Source organism: Caretta caretta, chromosome 9 (genome assembly GCF_965140235.1).
Source record: "Caretta caretta isolate rCarCar2 chromosome 9, rCarCar1.hap1, whole genome shotgun sequence".
NCBI lineage: Eukaryota > Metazoa > Chordata > Testudines > Cheloniidae > Caretta > Caretta caretta.
Window position 1 is genome coordinate 28274861 of NC_134214.1, and position 23677 is coordinate 28298537.

The 23677-nt window shown below is 40.1% G+C and overlaps 1 protein-coding gene across 6 annotated transcripts in view; it reads right to left on the minus strand.

Annotated features, from left to right (window-relative positions):
- Positions 1-23677, minus strand: part of RNF13 (ring finger protein 13) — a 103491-nt gene that overhangs the window by 52129 nt on the left and 27685 nt on the right. For all 6 annotated transcript variants that reach the window (XM_048863824.2, XM_048863825.2, XM_048863829.2 and 3 more), the window contains one exon: positions 21428-21553. In XM_048863824.2, the coding sequence (XP_048719781.1) occupies positions 21428-21553 (126 nt within the window). The remainder of the gene's footprint in view (positions 1-21427; positions 21554-23677) is intronic.

Here is a 23677-nt window from a genome sequence, read left to right on the forward strand (position 1 = left end):
CTAAAGTTTTAGCGTTGAAAGTGGCAACGTAGACCCAGCCTAAATTGGGGAGTTATACCAGCATAATTACACCAGTGCAAAAATCCCTATCATAAGAAAGGGCAGGCATGCCTACAACTCACAACCACTTACCAATACAGCAGTGTGCATGAAGGGGAAATGTATTTGACAATTGTGCATGCACATGGGTTAACTCACCACTATAGCTTTTAGAGATACATTTTTGAGCACTCAACTATCTACTGTGTATGAAATCTAAAATATGTTGAAATCTGTTTTACAACATCAATGTCAATACAAATTATGAAAAGTTTCAAGGATATTAACTGTAGCCAAGAGCAAATATATAGGATATTATAGGATATTAACTGTAGCCAAGAGAATTTATACTTCAATGAAAAATCCTGCCATTGACTCAGTATGTACTATTTAATATATTTTGCAATAAACTTGACACAAATTTGTTCCCATTTGATTTAATTTAATGAAGGAACTGTCCAAAATGTAAATGGAGCGGGGGGTGAGGGGGAGAAGAGGGCATTCTTTTTATTTTCTTTCCTAACTACCTGAGTAGTTATTGTGCATTACTAAACTGTTGCATATCATACCAAAGGTGGCTGCATTTCAGTGGCAGAAGAATGAATCCATATGTATAATACATACTATACATTACTGACTTAAATCAAAGTGCTTTGGAAGCCTTGAGGATGCAGTATCATACCTAAAACTTTAGTCCTACATTCCTGTTATAAACAACTACAGCCTGAAAAGCACTGGAGATTGCTGAACACATGGTCAGTGCTGAAGAAATTAATAATGATGTACTTCTAGAATTTAAAAAAGAGCATTCACAGACACCTAGTTAACCCTGTCTACATACAGGTACAATTTTACAAGTCACTTGGAGGCATTAGGGCAGTTTTGCACTGTTCCAGTACTGTGAAGCTCCTATGAAGCTGCCTTACTTGGATACAAAACACCACCCCTGAGTAGAGACATCATGTGCTACACTGCCATTTTAGTAGCTCCTACACCACATCCCTTCTCCTTCCAGTCATCACTTAGGGTAGGTCTGGGAACCAAGGGCATGACTACTGTTCTCCTGTGAACAGCTGCTGGAACAATCCTTTGGGGCTGATGTCAGTCAGAACAAATTACAGTAGACAGGAGGCTTCTCTAATTTGTGTCTGCAGGCTGGACTGACAGAGAACAGCCCCAGAATTGGGGTCTTGTCAAAAAAACACAGTTTTCTTCTCTTCTGCATGCTGCACCAAGCACTTCTTGGCCATGGTTGAGGATCTGGCCAGTACGTGGGTTTGACACTCTGAAGGACTTGAGTTCCATAAAACAATGAAACGTTTATTTTCAACTACCTGTAGTTCTTCCTTTTGAATTATATACTTTAGTTAGAAATTATTCCAATTATAATTCAAGACAAATTACTAAGACATGAGAAATACCCTTCATTTTAATTATTTCAGAACTTCACAAACTGGAATACACAACTGAATGTGAAATGTTCATAAATATAGGCATTGGTAGGCGTTTACAGACACAATGATTTTTTGACCAGTGGCATGTCCTAGCCAGAAAGTCAGCTGGACATATCATTCAGCTCACATGTGTCACATAAGAGTACAAACTGCTGCAGTATGTACTTGTAAGGCACGTTGCTGGACAGTATGTAATGTGTGCTGGCAGAAGTCATGACTGGTTAGGATGCAAGAAATGGAGGACAGATCCTCTGCTAGTGATTCTAGCCCTGTGTTTGTTTGTTACCAAACTACTGATCATGTTATCTGTGCTTGGTAAAGAAATGTATACGAAATCCATTCTGCCATGGACATTAACAGCAAGCTACATGAGAGATTATATTTAAGGAGAAATTATAGAGGGGCAAGAATGGATTAAACACTGACCAAAGAAGTGATCCTGTAATCCCTTTGTGTCAAACTTCCACTGACTGTGAGGAACTCACTGCTTCTGTTTGTTTTGACAAATGTGTGTGTGTAAGATTGTAACAGTTAACAGTCCTATGCTTTTGACTAGTAAACAACCTAGTTATGTGTGCCTTCTACATGCTGGAGTCCTATCTCTATTTGAAAGGTTTACTATAATTCATTAAGCTCTTACATCAACCTGGGTCAAATGTCAAAAGAGAAATGACATTGTTTAGCATCAAAGTTATGGGAAAGTTGAGATTTTGATGTGAAACCAGGTGAAATTCAGTGGTTTCAACTCTGCCGGACTGTGAAGTTGCTAGAAAGGGTACAAGCCCAAGTTAATCAAAACAACCACAAGCACATACTTCTTTCTTTGTGTCTTAAGGCCTGGGTGGGGACTTAGAGCTGGGTTCAGTTCCCGACTCTGCCACAGACATGCCTCTGACTTTAGGTAAGGCACTTACCCTATCTGTGCCTGTTTTTTCCCCATCTGTAAAATGCTGATAGTAATATTTTTCCATTCTTCCCAATGATATTTAGGCTAAATTAAATGTATGTGAGGTGTTCAGGCACCATGGTGATGGGTGGGGCATGTAAGTACATAGGTACTTGTTAACTGTGGAGAGTTTTATCCATATCTTTCTGCTAGCATGTATGTAACATTATCTGTGAATGCATTACTTGCATAAGTACTTTATTTTTGTGTTGTGATAGGTGTGCAAATCTTGCTTGTGTAAAATTAAATTTTAAAAATGGATTGTTCACAAACAAGGGCAGTTTATTGCTCCAGGAGGGACAAATACATACACAAACATTTCAATACATAAATAGATCATATTTAGCCTAGGATTCCTCTGGTCAACATCCTGATAGAGATCAGCCTTAGACTCAGATTCCTACTATTTGTTCCCACCCCTGAAATTGAATTTCAGCAACTTCAGGTCAAGAGCTCCTTGTACTCCAACAGCCTTTCCTGGTGTTCTTTAGACTGCATCTGGACAGCTGTTATAGTTCTGCAGAATTCCCAGCAGACTTATAGTCAGATAGCAGCTCTAGCGCTCCCTCCTCCTCTTTCACAGTTGCTTTATGGTAGCTTAGCAACAAAGGCTTTTCCTGTGAAGGTCCTGAGAATGCTCCATGACTTTCCTGAATCCATCTGACCAGGTACATCTATATTAGGTTAAACTACAGAGAAGCTAGAATGTCATAGTAACTGTCATAACCTTTGATTCCATTACATATTCAATGATAGGACACATTAAAAAAAAAACTAAGTGTGAAATGCACAAATATGTAGCATGAAAATTAAACATCAGTTAATTGAGTTTTTTGTCATATTGAAGGAAAGCAACTGGAATCTGCTAAAATTCACTGTCAGCAAACTTGAGCCCAAACTATGGCTCCTAGAACTAGTGATGTGCTGGTGGGAGAGGTGACTGCCCATAGTATCCAAGTCACAGTGGAAGAAGGTATTATGCTTTAAACCACAGATGTGAGTAATACAAATACAGTACACTGCAAAACGATCTCCCCCCACATACACAATGCACTTTTTTTGTGACACTCCCCCTTCAGTCTGATCTTGTAATCAAAAACCACCCTCAATTATTCCAGTGAATTAGGCCCCAAACAGGAAGGCTCTAGTTATAAGTGACAGACAGCGAAGGTATTAGAGACTTAAAACAAAAGAGATTACATGTGTGTGGGCAGGACACAGTACGGTTGGACACTGGACAGAAATCCATAAGGAAACTTGAAATGTCAACCTGCATCAAGATCAGAGTGTACTGTTACAGTAAACTGGCATTCTTTGGAAAACAAGAAAGAGAGGGGACTTTACTGCGGTATTAAACTCTTAAGAGGACAGAAGATGGATGTTCAAGGGCTATTTGAACAAGTGTTAAATACAAGAAAAAAAGGGATATTGCTAGGCACAAAACAAATTAAGATGGAATTCTTTACTCAGAGGAAACAATGTATGAAATAAACTACCTTTATTAAGGCAAGGGGAAAGAGGTACTAATATGTGAGGCATTTGGTAATTACGAAATGTTTCACAGATTTGCTAGTGCAAAATCATAAAAAAGCAAAATGCATCAGAAATATAACAATTAGATCGTGTGGGGAGGCTGCAGGGGCTGTTGACTTCTGGAATATACATGATGGGCCGGTATGCTATGGTGAAGCACCAGACAGTCAGGAAAAGGAAGTGCTGCAGTATTTCTACCTTCATGATAGGTAGCATTGCATCCACCTCCTCAGTATGGCCTGACAGTGCATTAGTGGGTGTAGCAGACAGAGGCCAGGTTGTAAGTGAGAGGGGAGAGAGAAGCAGTGGGGAAGTAAGAGAAAAGGAGGACAAAAGGAAGAAAACGGGAAGTAAAAGAAGAAAGGGAAAGCACTATAACAATGGAGATTAAAATGCTTCCAGCCTGCATCTTTTTTCAAGAAGGATGTTGAGCAAATGATCAATCCTAGAAAGACCTGATTCATGCGGATTCCTCTTGACGGCTCACTACAGTGAGGTATGCATACAGTGGGAAAGAAAGAGCAAAATGGCTGACCAGCAAAAAGACAAGGTGGGTGAGGTAATAGCTTTTACTGCAGCAACTTCTGTTGGTGAGAGAAAAGATTCTGAGCTTACACAGTATTCTGTAAACATAAAAGCTTGTCTTTCATTAACAGAAGTTGGTCCAGTAAAAGCTATTACCTCGCCCACTTTCTCTCTAATATCATGGGACCAACACGGCTACAATAGTACTACAAAGAGCAAAATGGACTAGAAATAAAATGGAGGCTATATTAGTCTATATATTAATCACTCTTTACACACCAGCCTATCTGTATCTTGAATAATCATTTGCTTTTTATATTCCTGACTTAAACAATTATTAACCTAAATCTTGCCACACTGATTTCAATGATAGATTCTAAAACGCAGCAAGCAGCATAGAAATGTCAACACTTTGTATGAGTTTTTCTTTAGATGACTTATATTGTAGATGTTTAGTCCTACAGTATATCAGGAATAATGCTTGTGATATGGGAATATACAGCAGTCACAATAATCACTTCTGCTATCATCAGATGCTTAATTTCATTTTGAAGGTAATCATCTGTAAAAGGCACCTAGGCCTTGGTGAAAACAGCAATGATGTAGTGCATGTTATACTGGGTAACAAATGTGAAAAGTTTTGGAAGAGAAAGTATAGTGATGTGTTAATTTTCTTTGTAGTGTGTGACTCTTCTGCCAAATAAAGGGGGAAAATACCTCCAAGTACAAATAAGAGCAAAGAGTCAATCTGGACACACCCTCTTGGGAAATTAAAACTTTATCACCATGTCAAGAAACCTAGGCTTAATTTACATGCAAGAGTTTTGCCCGTTTAACTAAGATTATGTCTACACAGCAGCACAGCTACAATGCTGCAACTGTAGCAACATAACAGACACCACCTATGTTGACTAAGGCTATGTCTACACTATGTACTTTACAACGGCATGGCTGTGTTGCCTCTTATATTCAGCTCATATTCAAAAGATAAGTTTGAAAGCGTGTCTGGACCAACTTCTGTTAGTCAGACACAAGATTTTGATCTTGTGTTCACCTCTTCTTCAGCCAATAAAAGATATTACCTTACCCACTTTTGTCTCTCTAATATCTTGGGTTCAAGAGGGCTACAACACTGCATACAACAACTGAAAACTTTTGACATTTTTGAATTAAAATTCTAGCTTCCATTTCAAAATTATTTACTTTAAATTGGCTAATATTTTAAAACAAAAACAGTCAAAATGCAACATTTTGAAATTATCAAAACAAAACATTTTGACTGACCAGAATGCACATTATTTCTTCAGCATGTCATTTAAATGAAAAATTGAGATTGACTTTTTGTCATGATTTGGGATAGAAAAATTTTCCCAAATCTCAAATATTTTCCCAGAACAGGAAACAATTTCCCACCCCACTCAACTTCTTAGCCTTTTACAAAAATAAATATTTAACAGCAATGACTAGATATGGCATTCATTTGAAGATTGAAACAATCAGGCTGATAAAGAGGTGTGAGCCAGGAGGAGACATATGCTGGATACTAAGTTAGAGTTCACCAACTAATACAAAACCAGTCTCTCTTTTAGTATGAAGCAAAGACAACTAGATGAAGTCAGATTTGCAGATACTGTACCCCTCCTGCAGCAAGGGGATTGCAAAATGCATATAATTGTCAGTGTTATAATCATGCAGTTATATGGATGCATGGAATATTAATCCAGGCTATTATTCATAGCAGCAGAGCATTATAGTTAAGGCCAGCCTCAAGAGGGAGACATGCTCATACCCACTGAACTGTTTTTTTTTTTTTAATTATAAATAAATAAGACTGTTCTTAATTTTGGCAGATTCCAAGGTACATCTGACAGTTGGGAAGTTGAATGTTTGAATTAATTCAAAAGAACTTGAGAATATACTGTTTTGACACAGTTAACAGCAAACAAATGTTTGCAAATAAATATAATTTTATTCTTTTAAAAAGATCAAGTGGGCATGCAAATTTGACATTTGAGAGCAGCTTAGAATCATAGAATATCAGGGTTGGAAGGTCATCTAGTCCAACCCCCTGCTCAAAGCAGGACCAATCCCCAACTAAATCATCCTAGCCAGGGCTTTGTCAAGCCTGACCTTAAAAACCTCAAAGAAAGGAGATTCCACCACCTCCCTAGGTAATGCATTCCAGTGCTTCACCACCCTCCTAGCGAAAAAGTTTTTCCGAATAGCCAACCTAAACCTCCCTCACTGCAACTTGAGACCATTACTCCTTGTTCTGTCATCTGCTACCACTGAGAACAGTCTAGATCCATCCTCTTTGGAACCCCCTTTCAGGTAGTTGAAAGCAGCTATCAAATCCCCCTTCATTCTTCTCTTCTGCAGACTAAACAATCCCAGGTCCCTGAGCCTCTCCTCATAAGTCATGTGTTCCAGCCCCTAATAATTTTTGTTGCCCTCCGCTGGACGCTTTCCAATTTTTCCACATCCTTCTTGTAGTGTGGGGCCCAAAACTGGACACAGTTTTCCAGATGAGGCCTCACCAGTGTTGAATAGAGGGGAATGATCGCTTCCACATTCATAAATCAGATCCACAGTATACAGACTTACCTCATACTAAAATAGTGTTGGCAAAGATGGAAAATCCAAAATTTCTTTTGCTAACCTAATTTATTCCTACTAGAGGCCTTTGCCATGGCATATGTACAGAAGATACAGGCAGAAACAGAAGGGGACAGACCCTCCAGCTGGTGTAAATTGGTGCAGCTCCATTGAAGCCAATGGAACTATGCCAGTTTACAGTGAGGATCTGACTCACCCATAAAAATCACAGAAATAGTTTTAACTGTTGACACAGATCAGTAACCGATAGGAATGTAAAACGCACAGAAGGAAAATCCATTCTGAAACTTAATAGCCTAATATTCAACTTGGCACTTCCCTTTCCTGGTACTTTTAATTGGAAATGCACTAAAAATATCTAAGTGATCTACAACTGCCCAAGTGTGAACCCACTCTAATCAGTGAAATAATTTTAAAGTGCTTCAGTTGCACATTTTAATATAAATTGAGTCTCAAAAGCAATGGAAATTTCTAGAGAAGCATATTGCAACTGCTTTCTGACACAGTAGATCTGCCCCAGGATTCCATACCATACTTGGCAGAAAAAGCTACTTGGTAATACAGGCTAAGAAGGCTGCTCTTTATCTGGCGTCATCTCCAGTTTTGAGCAACATGTCAAAACATTCAAAGCCTGAACCTTTTAAAGTATCGAGTGCTTTCAAGGTACTCAGTTCTTCCAACTAACTCCCATTGATCTTCTGTTATTCAGGGTGCTCAAGATCCAGTACGAGGTCAATGGTAAGTTGAAGGAGACAAGTTCAATTTTCAGAAAACCGCAGAATCCTTTTCAAGAATAATGCTTTATTTATAAAATGCCATCCCCCTGAGAAAGGGAAAAGCCAAAATACAAAGCTAGGAATATGTACAGTTATTTATCATGTCTGTGCTCCCTTGTTATAGACATAAAATTAAAAAATGTGATTATCAGAATCTTAAAGTTTGAACTTTTTTTATATTACCAAGATCATGGAACAAATCTTTTTGTCATGCAGGTGGCATGTAAGACATTTCTTTAACCCCATCACTCTTGAAAACAGAGCACAAGCTTCTCTTCCCAAGAACACACAAGCCATAACTGAAGATTTTGAATTCCATTTTTAGCATTCATTCATCTCTAGAATAAATACAACTTACGAACTGAATACTGTAAATCATTCTGAAAATGCTCCCAAAACAGCTGCCAATATTCTTTGGCTATAGCTGCCCAGCAAATTCATAGAAATGCACAAAATTGTGTGTTAAGAAATGATATTGTACAAAGATTCTGAAGATAAAATGGGAAGACAGGCACACCATTATTAGTGTCCTGGAAGAGGCAAAGACCACCAGTATCGAGGCAATTATCATCCGTCAACAATTCCGCTGGACTGGTCACATTGTCCAAATGCCAGACCACTGCCTCCCAAAACAGGTCCTGTTCTCTCAGCTGAAAGAAGGGTACTGTCACGTGGGTGCACAACGGAAGCGTTATAAGAATTTACTGAAGGACAACCTAAAAAAGTGTAATATTGACATTGACACTTGGGAGACACTTGCCAAGGATTACTTAAAATGAAGTGAAGTCCTACGTGATGGTCCCCTGCATTTTGAACTTGCTCGCAGACAAGCTGAAGAGGATAAGAGGCACAGAAGGAAGGAGAGACTGGCTTCCAGTCATGGTCAACAGACTTCTGCGGAGTCTGAAAACATCTGCCCTCACTGCACTAGAACTTGTGGTTCAAGGATTAGCCTTATTAGCCACCTGAGGACCCATAACTCCCATGGAAGATGATCATACTCGGTAACGAGTGATCGCCCATCAAAATCAGTAATATTTCCTCATCAATAGCTGTTTCCATGTAATGTTTGAATGCCCTACACACAACTCCAGTGGACATTCTACATGCCCAAGTGCTGTATCAAACATTGCTGGTTGTTCCTGTCATTGCTGGTTAGCATGCAAAATGCACAAGGCTAGTTGTGTATTTCTAAAGCACACCTGGCCAAATTCTGCCCTGTTACCCCCAGGTAAATCCAGAATAATTCCACTGCAATAAATGATATTCTGGATTTCCAATGTGTAACTGAAACTGACGGCAGAATATGGGCCAAATAGAGTGGGGGGTATAAAACCAAATCAGTGCCTCCTTCATTACAAGAGGATAACCTTACTGTACTATTTGTCATAACAATTATCTATCCTAAAGGAAACTGGCAATTGCATTTTTGCAGTCCTTGCTTCCATAGGCATCAAATCATTTGGGAGATTCACAGGCCATGATACTGGATTCCAAATAGAAAAACATCTTGTCACTTCCATTGCTAAAACTCTCTCTTCCCCCTTCAACACACTTACTAAGAAAAGGAAATGAGTAACAGCAATTTTCTTCCATTATTGCACACAACTGTGAAATTCTAAGATGAGACCTACACGATGCAGGGGCTGAAAAATCCCATATTTGTCACAGATTTTTTTGAATGTATATTTTGTTTTTAATTCATATCATATAATTTAATCTGAATTATGAGTATGCTTAAAGAAAAGACTCCTTTAAAACTATGAAGGTAGATCAAAACAAACCTATAAATAACTCTCTTTAAAAAACAAAAAAAAAAACATCCAACGCTGGACTCCTTAAAATTGGGATAAATTGTTTAAACTGAATTTAGATAATTTCAGATGAAAGATTATACTACTAATAAAATTGTATTATGTATCGCCAATGTGTTAAGCACTTTGCAGATAAGTAATCAAACACGATTCCTGTCATAAAAAATTTGCAATGTACAGATAAAGGATTGGGGAAGGGATGCAATATAAAGCAAAAATGAATGAACAGTGAATTTTAGCATGTATCTGTAGGTTGTTTTTTATTGTTTATTTGCGGGGGTGGGGCTTAATTGTTCTGGAGTTTCTACTTTTTTTTTTAAAAAGTACACTTTTGTCAGGGAGGGCTAGGTTTTATAGGCCTTTTAAAATAAGCGTAATTAAGGGAGGACTTGAAAGAGAGTTGGGAAGCATAGCAGACCAAGTCAGGGGAGGGCCCATGTCTATTGGATAGCTTGAACAAAGGAAATAAGATGAGATTGGAAGGACACAAGGGCTTTTTAAATATGGCTTAGGCAGAGCAAAGTATTATGGGTGGAATGGCATGTTAATTCTTGGCTCCTAATGTCAGTGAGCTAAAAACTCTCCCAAAGAATCTGTTTTAGGCTGAAATTTCTGAACCAGAAATGAATTAAAAAAATCTTTAAAAGAAAATTCATTCAGACTTCTGCAGTAAGTAGAACATGAAAAGTAGGGATTTTTAGCCATTAAAAATCTTGCTCAGATGTGTGATTTTATGTTGTAACCCGGAGTAGGTTTTAGTTTTTTAAATTTGGTGTGTACATAATCATAACAGCATAGGAATTAGCAGACTGGATCAGATCCAAATAGTCCAGTATCCACTCTCCTATAGTGGCCAGTATCCAGTGCTTCAGAGAAAGGTGTGAGAACCTTACAGCAGGCAGCTGTGGAATAATCTTCCCCTTCCATTAGGTCTCATTCTGATGTTTGTACCTAGCAAGTAAGTCATCATGCAGTTTGCACAGTAACCACATACCCATTGTCTATATTTCTGAACATCAACTCGCCACTCATTACAGCTTGTCTGTCTCTGTACTGTAATTCAATCCTCTGGAGCCACTGTGTGTGAGGAATTATCAGTCTTCACTATCTCTGTCAGAAGGAAAGTCCTGTTTAAGAAGGTTTCAGAGGAACAGCCGTGTTAGTCTGTATTCGCAAAAAGAAAAGGAGTACTTGTGGCACCTTAGAGACTAACCAATTTATTTGAGCATGAGCTTTCGTGAGCTACAGCTCACTTCATCTGAAGTGAGCTGTAGCTCACGAAAGCTCATGCTCAAATAAATTGGTTAGTCTCTAAGGTGCCACAAGTACTCCTTTTCTGTTTAAGAAGGTGTCTCTCTCCATTCCACATAGGTGCCCTTTCCAGCATGAGACTGGCTTTTTCAGCTAGAGGATCTGAGAAGTCAATTTGTAGGTGGGCTTGCTCTAAACTATCTTTATAGGCTATACCTATGATGAATTGAGGGTTCTGTGTCTACCACTTCTGGATTTTATGACAATTGTATCAGGAAATTACTATGTCATGGAAAGCTGTGTATGCATGTGGATCCACCATGAGTTAGCAGGGATGTGTCATGGCTCTGCCAGGCGCTAGACAATGGTGAATGATCAGCACTTGAAGTAAAACACCCTGGGATAATAGTTTTGCTCTACCTGGATAAAGAGACTTCCCTCCTGTTGTCTATAGGGAGGGGAGTTTGGTAGTTTCCCATTTCTCCTAAAGGGCTGAGCAAAAGCAGCAAGAACCTACAAAAGGACTCACGGGAAGAGGGGGAAGAGACTGGGACAGCTGTTTTTTGAACCAGATTAAGATGAGGGATGTGCTGTAGGGGCAGAGTAGGCATGAAGATAGAGGACCCTGTCTGCTTGCCAAAACACAGGTGACCCCTGCCCTCCTAAGGACTCCTCAGTGAAGAGTTAGCTAGTGATGGACATTGCATTTATCCGTTTTATTGTTTCTGTGATCTAAATTCTCCTGTCCTCTACATAATTAAATATAAATAGCACAAAGTTCTTTTTAAAAGGCTGAACAAAGTGTGTGTGTGTCTCCTGAGTGAGTTAAACTAAATCAAAAGCTTCTCACCTTTGGGGTGGAGTTCTAGGAAAGTGGTTTATCTGAGTACTGGGGCTTCCAAAGGGTCAGCACTGTGCCCATCTGGGGGTGGGGAGGGAGGAGGCAACTGGACAGTGGGTTCCAATACTCTGGAGAGGAGTTGCCAAATCTAGCGACCCCAAGCTTGGGGCACTGGCTGGACTCCATTCAGGCTCCAGAAGCATGAAACACTCCAGGGAATCCAGAGCACAGAAGCTTGGATTCTCCTCACAGCAGTCCTAGTGGGTGGCCCAGAAGGGCATTCACTAGGATCTGTGATGGTGTATAAACAGTTTAGTCCAATTCTGTGTCTTCAGTAACTTTGAACTCAAGATGCTGTACATGGGCACTGAGGGCTGTGACCTGCTTGCACCAGATGCATACGTACACCACTTCGCTGCAAAGCACCTAGTTGTACATTCTGTACACGATTCTGTACAACTCCAATCCCTAATTAACCTGCTGCTAGTCTTCCACCTTCATAATAAGACTGGTTTTTAACTCTGAGTAGACAGTTAACATTTTAAATTTTTGGTCTATTAATTTTTCAGGAAAAAACATTATTACTACTATAGAGGTTTTAGTTTGTCAGTCTAGCAACCTATTAACAATTACATTAAGAGCCTATACCTTCTCAGTGCCTAGCTCCACTCAGTTCAAATTCTCCTGTGCTGTCCCTATCTGTTACCTTCTCACTCAGTTTGGGGCCTTGTCACTTTCTCAGTGAGACAGGCAGGCTGTGCAGTCTTACAACAAGATGGTTGACAGGGAAGCTATCACAGTGAAATTAGTATTCCCTGCTGCTTGGAGGATCAATGCGTCACTGAATATCAACAACATTCCTTCACTGGAAGAACAGGGATCAAGCTTTGACAGATGCTCTAGCTAATGTGAGTCTAAAAGAGAGGTTCACAATAGAAAATTATCAACTTTGAAAATAAGGAGAATGAAACTCTATTACTACCCCATGGAACTAACCAAGGAAGCTAAATAATTACCTGAACTTAAAGGGGCTTATAAATAACAGTTCAGTCCTGCCAGATTCAGTAAGAAAATCATCAGACTTCCAAGTCTCAATACTGGAAAGATGATCATGCAGTTTAGTGGGAGCAGCTGCAGTCTGTTGGATCAACATACGCGTTTCGGTACCAGATATGGAAATATGACAATCCAGTGATACTGCTCAGAGAAAGAATGTAAACAAAATATCAAATATTCTGGGACCGATCCATGTGATCTAAAGACAGTGGCCCCATCTCTCTGCAGTGCTAAGCCTCTATACCAATCTGGAAACAAAACAGGGTTTTTAAATCAGGGAGGAAACAGTTCCTGGGGAATATCCTCTGCATAAAGGGGCTTCCGTACAATGTAGGAGCTGCTGGAGCAGCTCTAAAGCAGGACCACTCCAACTCCAGGAAGCATGTCAGGGACAGGGAAAGGAAAGGAGAGGAGGGGGGTGGGAGTACACTGCACTTTGAGTATTCTCTGCATTCTAGGGCCTATATATAAGATAGAGAAGCCCTCAGGTTGCTTTAATTGATATTGAAGTTCCAGAATGTGAGGACCACAGAGATGATTTAAAGAACAAAACCACCTTTGCAGCCTCCCTGTTCCTGTTAAGCACCAGTGTGGAATAGCTGAGGATTAGGGCCAGTCTGAACACTGGAAACTTTAGGATCCCAGGTAATAAGATTGTACCAGATAGCAGGGTAAATAAATAAGTCTACCTATGTAAGTAACCATAACCGAAATAATACATACAATAAAATTAATGGCCAGTGGTGAGACAGATACAACCGTAGACTGGACTGTGTCTATATGTATACCAATGTAGATCCATACAAGATTAGCCCTGGTGTTTCAAACCAAATAAAAATTAGCATGGAATTTAAGTCATTGCACAGGACAGGTTACAGAAGTTAGTAAATCAGACTTTATTCTGGTTACTAGTGCAATCTTCAGACAAGATGGCCACCTACACCTTAGCAAAAGAAACGAATGTTAAAAATAGCAAAGACTGAAGAATCCATTCCATGGGCAGCCAAATGTAAAAGGAATCTGAAAAGGTCAATGAACAAAACCTTTGACTGTAACCTTTATTGACCTCTTGAGGAGAATAGCTCTGAACAACTTCTTCAATATATTGTTTATAAGATTCTTGAAAGAAAACCAGACAACCTTTTAAAAACACAAAAATAAAGCAGCAGTAGGTAAGAGCATGGGGTGTGGAACTGCAAATGAATGCTACTATTTTTTTGCCAACAAAAATCTTAAGACATGCAGTAGCGTCTAAAGATTTCATTACTAAGACAAGATTATCTGTCAGAATCAAAATGCCACCTGTTCCGAAACAAGGCATGAGAGACACCTATCTACTGGTTGAAGATCATACTAGATTAGGTTACATGAAATTATTCCATCTCAAAGCATTCCTATAAGTGTTCCTTTAAAACTTCCGTGACAAACTTTGATATTTCCATTGATCTATGACTTGCCATTTTGAAAGAGGCTTTTAAAAAAAAAGGAGAGTGGAAGGCAGAAAATATATTGACCGAGTACAATCTATCATAATGTTAATTATGTTCACCAACAAAAGCAAAGAGTGCAATTCAGTACCGCACTAAGGCACTGCAACTTTCTGAAAAAAAATTCTTTTGCCATGGAAGAACACTTTCCCTAAATGAAAGGTGGTCTCCTTCTGATTCATGTCTAAAATGTGAACACCAAAACAGGCCCAGGATGTACTGAATAGAGAACGTACACTTGTGTTTAAATATTGTATATCAGATCACAAATTACACTTTTGCATCCATAATTACAGGTCAGAATGGGTGCTGTAAAGGAAAAGTTTAAAGTGTGGCATCTATGAAAACACATGCCACCAATCACTGTTATCTATAATGTTGTTCATGGTCCTGGGATATAGTGGAAGGCAACAGAATAACAGAACCACAGTAAATGTTTTATATCAAAAGATTTTAAAATAAACACTAACAGATTTTGCTATAATAGGGCTTCACATACCAGTACAATTAAGGAAAGGAGTACTTGTGACACCTTAGAGACTAACAAATTTATTTGAGCATAAGCTTTCGTGAGCTACAGCTCACTTCATCGCACAAAAGCTTATGCTCAAATAAATTTGTTAGTCTCTAAGGTGCCACAAGTACTTCTTTTCTTTTTGCGAATACAGACTAACATGGCTGCTACTCTGAAACCTGTCAGTACAATTAAGATGTTTTGGAGTGTTGGGGACACTGGGGCATGGCCACTAGATAACTCGAGGGGTTGGAAGACCACGAGTATCGATGAAGCCTCCTCGCACTAGGCCCAAGTGTCCTTGGGCCCCCCCCGCCTGGAGGCGCTTGCAGCAGCTCTGCATACTAGGCCCAAGTGTCCTTGGCCCCCCCGCCTGGAGGCACTCACAACAGTTATGCTGAGGATCTGCAACAATATGTTGCAGAGTCAGACTGCCTGAAACTAAACAAGGCCAAACAGGGCAGATATGGAAGAACAATGCTGAATAAAGCAGCTTTATGTATAGTTTAACAAATGATACAAAAAACAAGGGAACTAGCTGGTAACTGGATTGGCTGGCTATATGGATACTTAGGGCAGCTTGCTATTGGATAAGTATGCTGAAGAAAGGATGTATAAAAGCCTGTGTAACTTCCTGCTCTGTGTACAGGATTTGAGATTCTATTCTCCCTGTACCTTTTCGAAGCTTCAAATAAACTTTTCTGCTTCTCCACCCCGTTGTGATTATTGGGTGAAGCACACCGGGTAGCGAACCAAACCCTGCTGTTGTTTTGCCTCTTGGCACTGGGTGCTGGCAACAGGAGGAATGAAGAGAAAAATCTTTGCCTTAATGAGCTCCTGAAAATGAACAAGTCAAACTTATCTGCAGATGACAAAGCAATCATTTTAACTGTAAACCACACAGTTTCAAAACGGAGTACATTAGTTGATTTCCACTAATGTTACACTGATGTATATTCATTTTCAAATATCTATTTAAAAGAAGTGCAGACACTTAGAGTTTTCAACAGTAAATGTTTGCAGATTTTGCCTTTCGTAAACTTAACAAGCTAAATTTTGAGCAGTGTAGTCCACAGCCGAAGTTGATGGGATTTGTGGGCTCTCTGCAGGTACTAAGCACTTTGTCTGACTCTGTGTACTAGCTCAGCTGCACTTTTAATGCTTTGACAATAGTTTTTACTATTACAATACAAATACCTAATGCAATTTTTTTCTTTTTTAGTCCTCTCCATCATGATTGCATTGCACCAGCACTCAAAACTCTTCTCCTTGTGTTAGCTCTGAACCCCAGATTTTTTTCTGCCCAGGCAGAAAACAGTCTCCCTTGTTTATTATTCAAGGGCCGGATTCTGGTCCCACTGTAATCCCTGGGAGTTTTGCCACTGACTTTTGTGGCTACAGAATTTGGTCCTAACAGAATAAATCTGGGCCTTGTCATCCATGTATGCCAACTACTAGTCTGTGGCAATAAGCGTGAGTGGTAGTGGGAAAGGTGGAGACACTCCTACTTCTGTATTTGGCACTGGTGCAACTGTGGCTGGAATACTGTGTCCAGTTCTAATGTCCACAATTCAAGAAGGATGTTGATAAATTGGAAGGGGTTCACAGAAGAGCCACAAGAATAATTAAAGGGTTAGAAACCAGGCCTTATTGGACTCCTTGAGCGTCACAATCTATTTAGCTTAAAGAGAAGGTTAAGAAGTGACTTGATTACAGTCTATAACTATCTTTATGGGGAACTGTAGTGAGCTGGAGTGGCCTCCCATGGACCTGGAGAGTGAGGAGTCCCTCACTGAACTCTGGTGGGTGAAGCCAGGCTGGATTTACCCCTCCCACCAGAAGTCATGGGAAGGACAGGAAGTATAAAAGGTGGGCCTGGGAGCTCAGTTGGGCTGCAGCTGCTGGAGGAGCCAGATGCCTCCTGCTTGCTCCTGGGCTGGGAGACTGCTGTGGAGCTGAGAACTGGCTGGAGCCATACGCCGACCTGTCTTTGGAGAAGTTATCAGGACTACCGCAGACCTTCTACCTGGACAATCTGGACAACCCTCTACAAACCCAGGTACAACCTGAAGGGGAGTTAGGATGTGGCCCAGGGACAGCTGTCCCTAGTCCAGCTGCGTTGTTGCTGTAAATCCAGTCAGTGTGTTGTGGTCAGGATCCCTGCTCACCCAGTAGCAGACCCCTCTGCCACTGTTTGGGCCCTGGGCTGAGACACAGTGGAGTGGGTGGGCCTATGTCCCCCCTGCCACCCCAATCCTGGGGTGGTGGTCTCCCCCTCTCTAGGCTGAGCAGCCAGTGTTTGTCAGCCATCCACTGGAGCTAGGATGCCTGAACCGGTTGCTGCTCGACCCAGAACACAGGCCTGAGCTGTAGACTCTCAGTGCCCCGTCCTGACTAAGGGCCTGGGCTCCCTGACTGTGTTTGTTGCTCAGCCCCTGACCACAGGCCCGCGCTATAGACCCAGCTGTAGACTACTGTCGCCCCATTAATTCCCCACAGTAGGCGATCAACAGAGGCGGAGTGGCCTCCTACGGACCTGGAGGATGAGGAATCCCCGCTGATAAACCACTACAGGAACAAATATTTAATAATGGGTTTCTCTTCAATCTAGCAGAGAAAGGTATAACATGATCCAATGGGTGGAGGTTGAAGCTAGACAAATTCATATTGGAAATAAGGTGTAAATTTTTAGCAGTGAGAGTAACTAACCGTTGGAACAATTTACCAAGGGTTGTGATGGAGTCTCAGTCATTGACAATTTTTTAAATGAAGATTGAATGTTTTTCTTAAAGACATATACTGTAGGAATTCTTTTGGGGCAAGTTCTATAGTTTGTGTTATACAGAGGGCCAGATAAGACTCTCACAATGGTCCTGTTAGGCCTTGAAATCATCCATCCATCCTCCTTTCTAAATCAAGCATAGCAAAGATTACCCTGCTACCTATCATTCTGCCTATGTTTACCTACACAAATAGAATGCTCCATACCACTTCTGCTGGGCTCCTGCAGCTTAACAACACCCTAATGCCCCAAAGGACTGGGAGGTGGGGAGAGGATGACACAACGTAGTTGCCAATTCCTGAAGTATATGGACTCTTGCTTGAGTATAGGCTTCTCAGTTTGCTGATCTGCAACCAATTCTGTGCGCTCATTGTGGAGGAATTAAACCATTACTTAGGGCATTGCCATCCATGAACATTCTTCCTTAAAAAGAATTTTTGCTCCATTTTGTGTGAGATTAGAAATTATAGGCAACATATTTAAAAAACTGTGTTGGCTCTCATTGCATCTTCAGGATTGCAAAGAAGAGTTTGGAGTCCTGAAGAAGCAGCTGAAAACAAGTAGGCAGAGGCAATATTCCAATGCATTTCCCTATATTTACTATAGCAAATATCCTGAATACTGCAAATATTGGAGTAAAGTTATTTAGGTGTCAAAGATAATTGTCATGCAGTAGCAAATGAAGAGGTGGGTGGTCTGCACAATGGTGAACAGAAGGATGACTTGAGGTCGATGAGAAAATCTCTCTATTAAGACATGGTCCATACTATGAAAAAGTTTGGGAACGCCTGCACAAAAGGCTATAGTTATAACTAGCAAGATGACTCTTAGCAGTTGCTGTGTCTACTGGTGGCAAGAGAATAAGAGGGATGGGGAAGACATGGATTAAATGGAGGAAAAGTAACACACAATTTTTACCATCTGTCTGCAAATACAGAATAGCATTTTTTTTAAAAAAGGGCCATAAATTCACTGACTTGTTTCAACATTACATCCCAGTTGCAGTAGAATTACAGATTTCAACAATAACTGGCAAAATGTTCTGTTATTAATCTCTAGTTGTTTCTGCCATATCCTCAAATCTCCTGATAACTTTTTAGTAACTATGGAGCCCCCCTTATTGCCTCTAGGGTTTAGCACAGCGTATCTCAACACCAGTACAGAAATCCATTTAAATGAGGTTAGTTACTGCTTGTGAAAACACGTGATAATGAAACCACAATCAAGAACTCAATATAAATGTTGAAAAGTATCTGACTATCCTGCGATAAATACCTTCTCTTTGCTAAATACATACTTAAAGATTAGGTAGCAATTTTACCAGTGACATAAGTACAGTGGTACTTAAAGAACAAATTCTGCCCTATATATGCATGCAAAAACACTCACTTGACCAAATTCTTATCATGTAGAACACAATGGCAAAATACACATGGACTCCAGTGGGCCCAAGATCTGGCCCACTGACTGCAATGGAAGCTGCATACATGTAACCACAGAAAACAATTTGCTCAACTAAATTTAGTAACAGTCTTAATGCACATTTTTACTTTTATTACACCAATAAAATGTAAAAGTCTTCTCATCAAAGCATCTTTTCAGACACAGAGCAGCATGATGTCACCATTCATTCCTGGTCATGGTTTATTCCTTCATTATACCCAGCCAGGTCATGTTCCTGTGTACGTCTCATTATCTAGTCAGTGATCAGCCTCTAGATCTGACTGTCTTGGTTGTTTTCACACAATCTCTTTTAATATCCTATCATCTGTTTGTCTTCTATAGCGTCCCCACTATTGTAATGTTTTTGAATGCAGTTAATCCCTTATGCTGACTTCACATCCTACTCTCCTTCTAACTTTGTCTTAAAATCATTCCGCTTTACACCTGACATCTTCTGAATAACTCTCATCTCTACTGCCTCTGGCCTTCTGATGTCTGTTTTCATTTAATGCAACTGCTTCTACACCACAGAGTAATACTGTTAGTACACTGGTTTGATAAATTTTCACTTTGATACCAAACGTGCTATTTTTATCAGCACATCTCCTTTTAACCACATTGTTGCTGGAACTATTGGCACTTATCAAGCTTCCTAGGTACACAAGATTTTACTTGTTCTGAGACTTCACTGTTGCATTTCAATACTTTATCTATTGTCCCTTTTCCAAGACAAAATAAATGCCAAGATGATAAAGTGGTTGTAAGTCCAAGCTGACTACACCAATTTACAGAGGTAGCGAAGAGTATCATTAATTCAAACATGTTTGCCATTTATACAATGTCATCTGTGTAAGCTAAGGAGCTTCACTCCAGATCACCCAACATCACACCCTCCAACTCATAGGCGCAGACTTTCCATTGTGCCAGGGGGTGCTCGACCCCCAGCCCCATCTCTTCCCGCCCTGTTCAGCCCCCACCCCCGAGCGCGCCACATCCTTGCTCCTCTCCCCTCTCCCCATTATCCTTTTGTACGCCACAAAAGAGCTGATTGCGGCTGGCAGGTGGTGGGGGGTGATGGGGCTGCTGGTAGGGGGACTGCCAGTGGGTGCTCCAGCCCCCACCATTTTTCTCCAACGTGTTTGCCATTCTTAAATTCCAATTTAAGAACATCATGATGCCCCTTTGTCTTACACCAAACTTTAACCAGTTGCTTAATTTTTCACCAATTCTTACAGCATGTGAGAATGCAGGTATTAAGGTCTAAATTCTGCTCTAACTCCTAGGAGTGATGTAAAGGCAAATGGCATGGTGGGTCTGATACATTCAGCACTAGAATCTTCTCTTCAGCTCAGGGCAGGATCACTCAGGGTGGCCAGGGGGAAAAATATGTTCTTGAGTGTCCTTGCTGCTGCTCCAAAAAGGAGTAGAACACATAAGCAGCTAGTACTGCATACTGCAGCATGCATCCAGGAACCTGGGGCCTGCCTTCCCCAAGCTAGCAGATCACATCCCCTTGAGGTTGTAACATACTAGTAAAAGCAGTAGCTTGTTCCCCCAATATAATGTTCTTGTAATCTTGTCCTGAAGCTGCATAGGGATGAGAAGGAAGTGGCTATATCTACCTTCTGCCCCTACTACAACATATACACAGAAGGGGGCAAGATTTTATATTAAACCTGTGAAGTTCTTGTGGAAATCTCAGTCTGGTACAGAGCCAGGTTGCAAGACAGAAAGCCTGCCTCTATACTAGTAAATATAGGACCACAATTCATTGCCAGCACTAGCAACAGTGGAAACTATACTGTGGACAGAGTTCAGGAGTTTCAACTACTGTATCACATAACCATGCTCTGAACAAACCACATGGTGGTAAAAATGCCTGAACCCTGTTTTATCCTATGAAAATCAGTGGCAAATTACATGAACCATTTTTGGTAGGGCCGAGAAGGCCCAAGAGGCTAGCATGTCCTTGTTGCCCCATATAGTGGGCCCATTTTCACTCTATCAAAGTAATAAATATCAAAGCTAGATATTCACCAAAACAAATAATTCTAGTCTCTAACTTTCCAACCTCACAAATGGAGAGCCTTTCACTTTAGATTCGTCAATCCTTACTGGCTATAGATGTTACTTCCTGAACAAACTGTGCATAAAATAACATGAAGCTTAATATTATAAGTGAAAAGCCACAAATTAACCAACATCTATGATTACTGTAGCCTGCCTCTAGATTATGCGACTCTTTCATTTCATGTGTCAGGGAGAGCCCTTTTTGACATTAACTATGGCCATCATTCAGAAATACCAGCAGCTTTAAATTTTACAAACCTTTAAAATGAAAGAGGCCTACCTTAACATCGAAGTTGCAGTCAAGTCTTCTGATTAACACAATGAAAGCATGAGAGAAGTTGTCTTCTAGTGGTGGAGGTGCTATGGGTTCACATGCATTCTCTGGTTTTGAATTTATTAGGAAGCCCTGAAACAAAGTGACAGCATACTATCAGTTCTAGCTCTGTGACACAACACAAGTGCTAGGGAAAAATCATACTTTCAAAAGAAAGCCAAGCAAATTCCTGGACCTCAATCTTGTATCACTGTGAATTTTACATTGTATATCATATTTTATTTATTTACATAGGATCTTTAATATCAAAGTGCTGCTTGGGGTTACAGAGAAAACACAAAGTCAAACTGAATATATACATTAGTTGCCCTTAATTTTCCTGTTGGCTTACACTAGTTACTAATGTCACTTCAGAATTTTCAGTATTTCTAGTGTATCTATAGTTCAGTATGGGAAACACTGCACATAGCACAGTAACATTATCAAGATGAATTTTTTAAGGCCGCTCACTGTAATTAACAGAACCACAGGCACACTAAGCCAATAAGCACTATCAAAGAGGGAAGGCGAGGAACATCTCTATACTTGTGAAAGTACTTACTAGATTTGCATTTACACGTGCAAGGCTTTTACAAGGTTTGCAGTGATGCATGCACACTTAACTTCTGATAAGGGCCATAACATCCCCCACAAGAGGGAAAAATCATAAAAGGACCAGGAAATTCCATGAATGTTGACTCCTGGGGCATTTTTTCGATTGTCCCAGCATAAGGTTGGGTTTGCACACCACCATGGGACATAGATTGGGTGTGACCCTCTTAATCTGCAGATGCTCTAAGATCCACTGAAAAATCCTGAAGTTTTTAGGACCTTGGCAAGGACAGAGACATGTTTATAGTGGTTGAATGTCCTGGCACTACTCCCTAATCCCTCTTTGAGCTGCCATGGTTCCATGTTGGCTGCTACCCAGAGACTATTACTTCATGAGAAGGTTTCACAATGCTGACAGGGAAGCAACATAAGATAATGGTGAAAGAAATGCTATGCATACCTCACACTGCAAGTCAGTCAAAGGTGGAAGATGTTCTGGAGAGCAACCTTAACCCTATCTCTGGCACTTTACTCTTAACATGGAGATTTGATCCCATGGAGTATCTGAAGAGGGTCTTCCCAAGTATCAGTGGAAGTGGGAATATACCTCAGAACTGCTTCAGCTCATTTGTGTGACCCATACACCATTTTCATCCACTTTAGGTCCCCTGAACTTATCAAGCAGAGAAAACAACTGGGCCCTAACAGATTTTTTTCATTATACAATATTTTGGCATTCCTGAACTTCTGGTATTTGAAAGGGTGGTGGAAAAAGTCAGTGGCACTGATGCCATCTGAGCTCTATCTAATTGGAGCTGTATCTTAATTTGATTTCCTTATAGGGAAAGTGTCAGGTTCAGAATCATAATCAACATTTTTCAAATGTGTTAAATAATCCAGAATTATTGTTGGGTGTTGAATTTGAAATGCTTCAGCATTGATTTTCAGAAGTGCTTAGTATTTACTGCTTCTCGACATCACTAGGAGTTGCAAGTACTTTGTACCTCTGAGGAAACAGGCTGCTTATTTTGCTGCCTTAATACAGATTTAGGCACCTAATTTTAGACATGCAGGCTTGAATATGTTGTCCAAAATTTAAAAAAAAACTATTGTAAGAATTTTTATATCAGATGTCAAAAATCAATTTTTTAAAAATTGTCTTTTTGCAGCCTTATATCCTAAATATAAAGGTTGAATGTCTCCTAATGGTAACAAGGAAGTTTAAGCCTGAAGCTTAGCAAGACATAATGAAAGTGCCTGGAATTGTTTGAAACATGAATAATTTGAACGTACTGAGTGGATTTTTTTTTTTTTTTTTGTTATTCAATCCATGAATTGTCAAGACTACACCTTATTGGGCAAGCCAGTCTGACAATTTTTTTTAATTGGTTTTAATAATGGTTCACCATATGATATGTACAAGATCATTAAAGCAGTATAAAATGTTGTTTGCCTGTTGGACAAGGCAGAAGAAGGGTAACACTAGGCAATCAATAGTAGAGCAATACCAGACAGTCAGCCATGCTAACGCCTTTTTAGCATAGTGGAGATCTTGAATGTTAATATAAGGACATTAAAAGGTTCTACTTTACTTTCATTTTGTAACTTTCCATAGCTGCAGGCCTTCTGTTTCTAAGGGGGAAAGTAAGCTGCCTTTTGCCAACA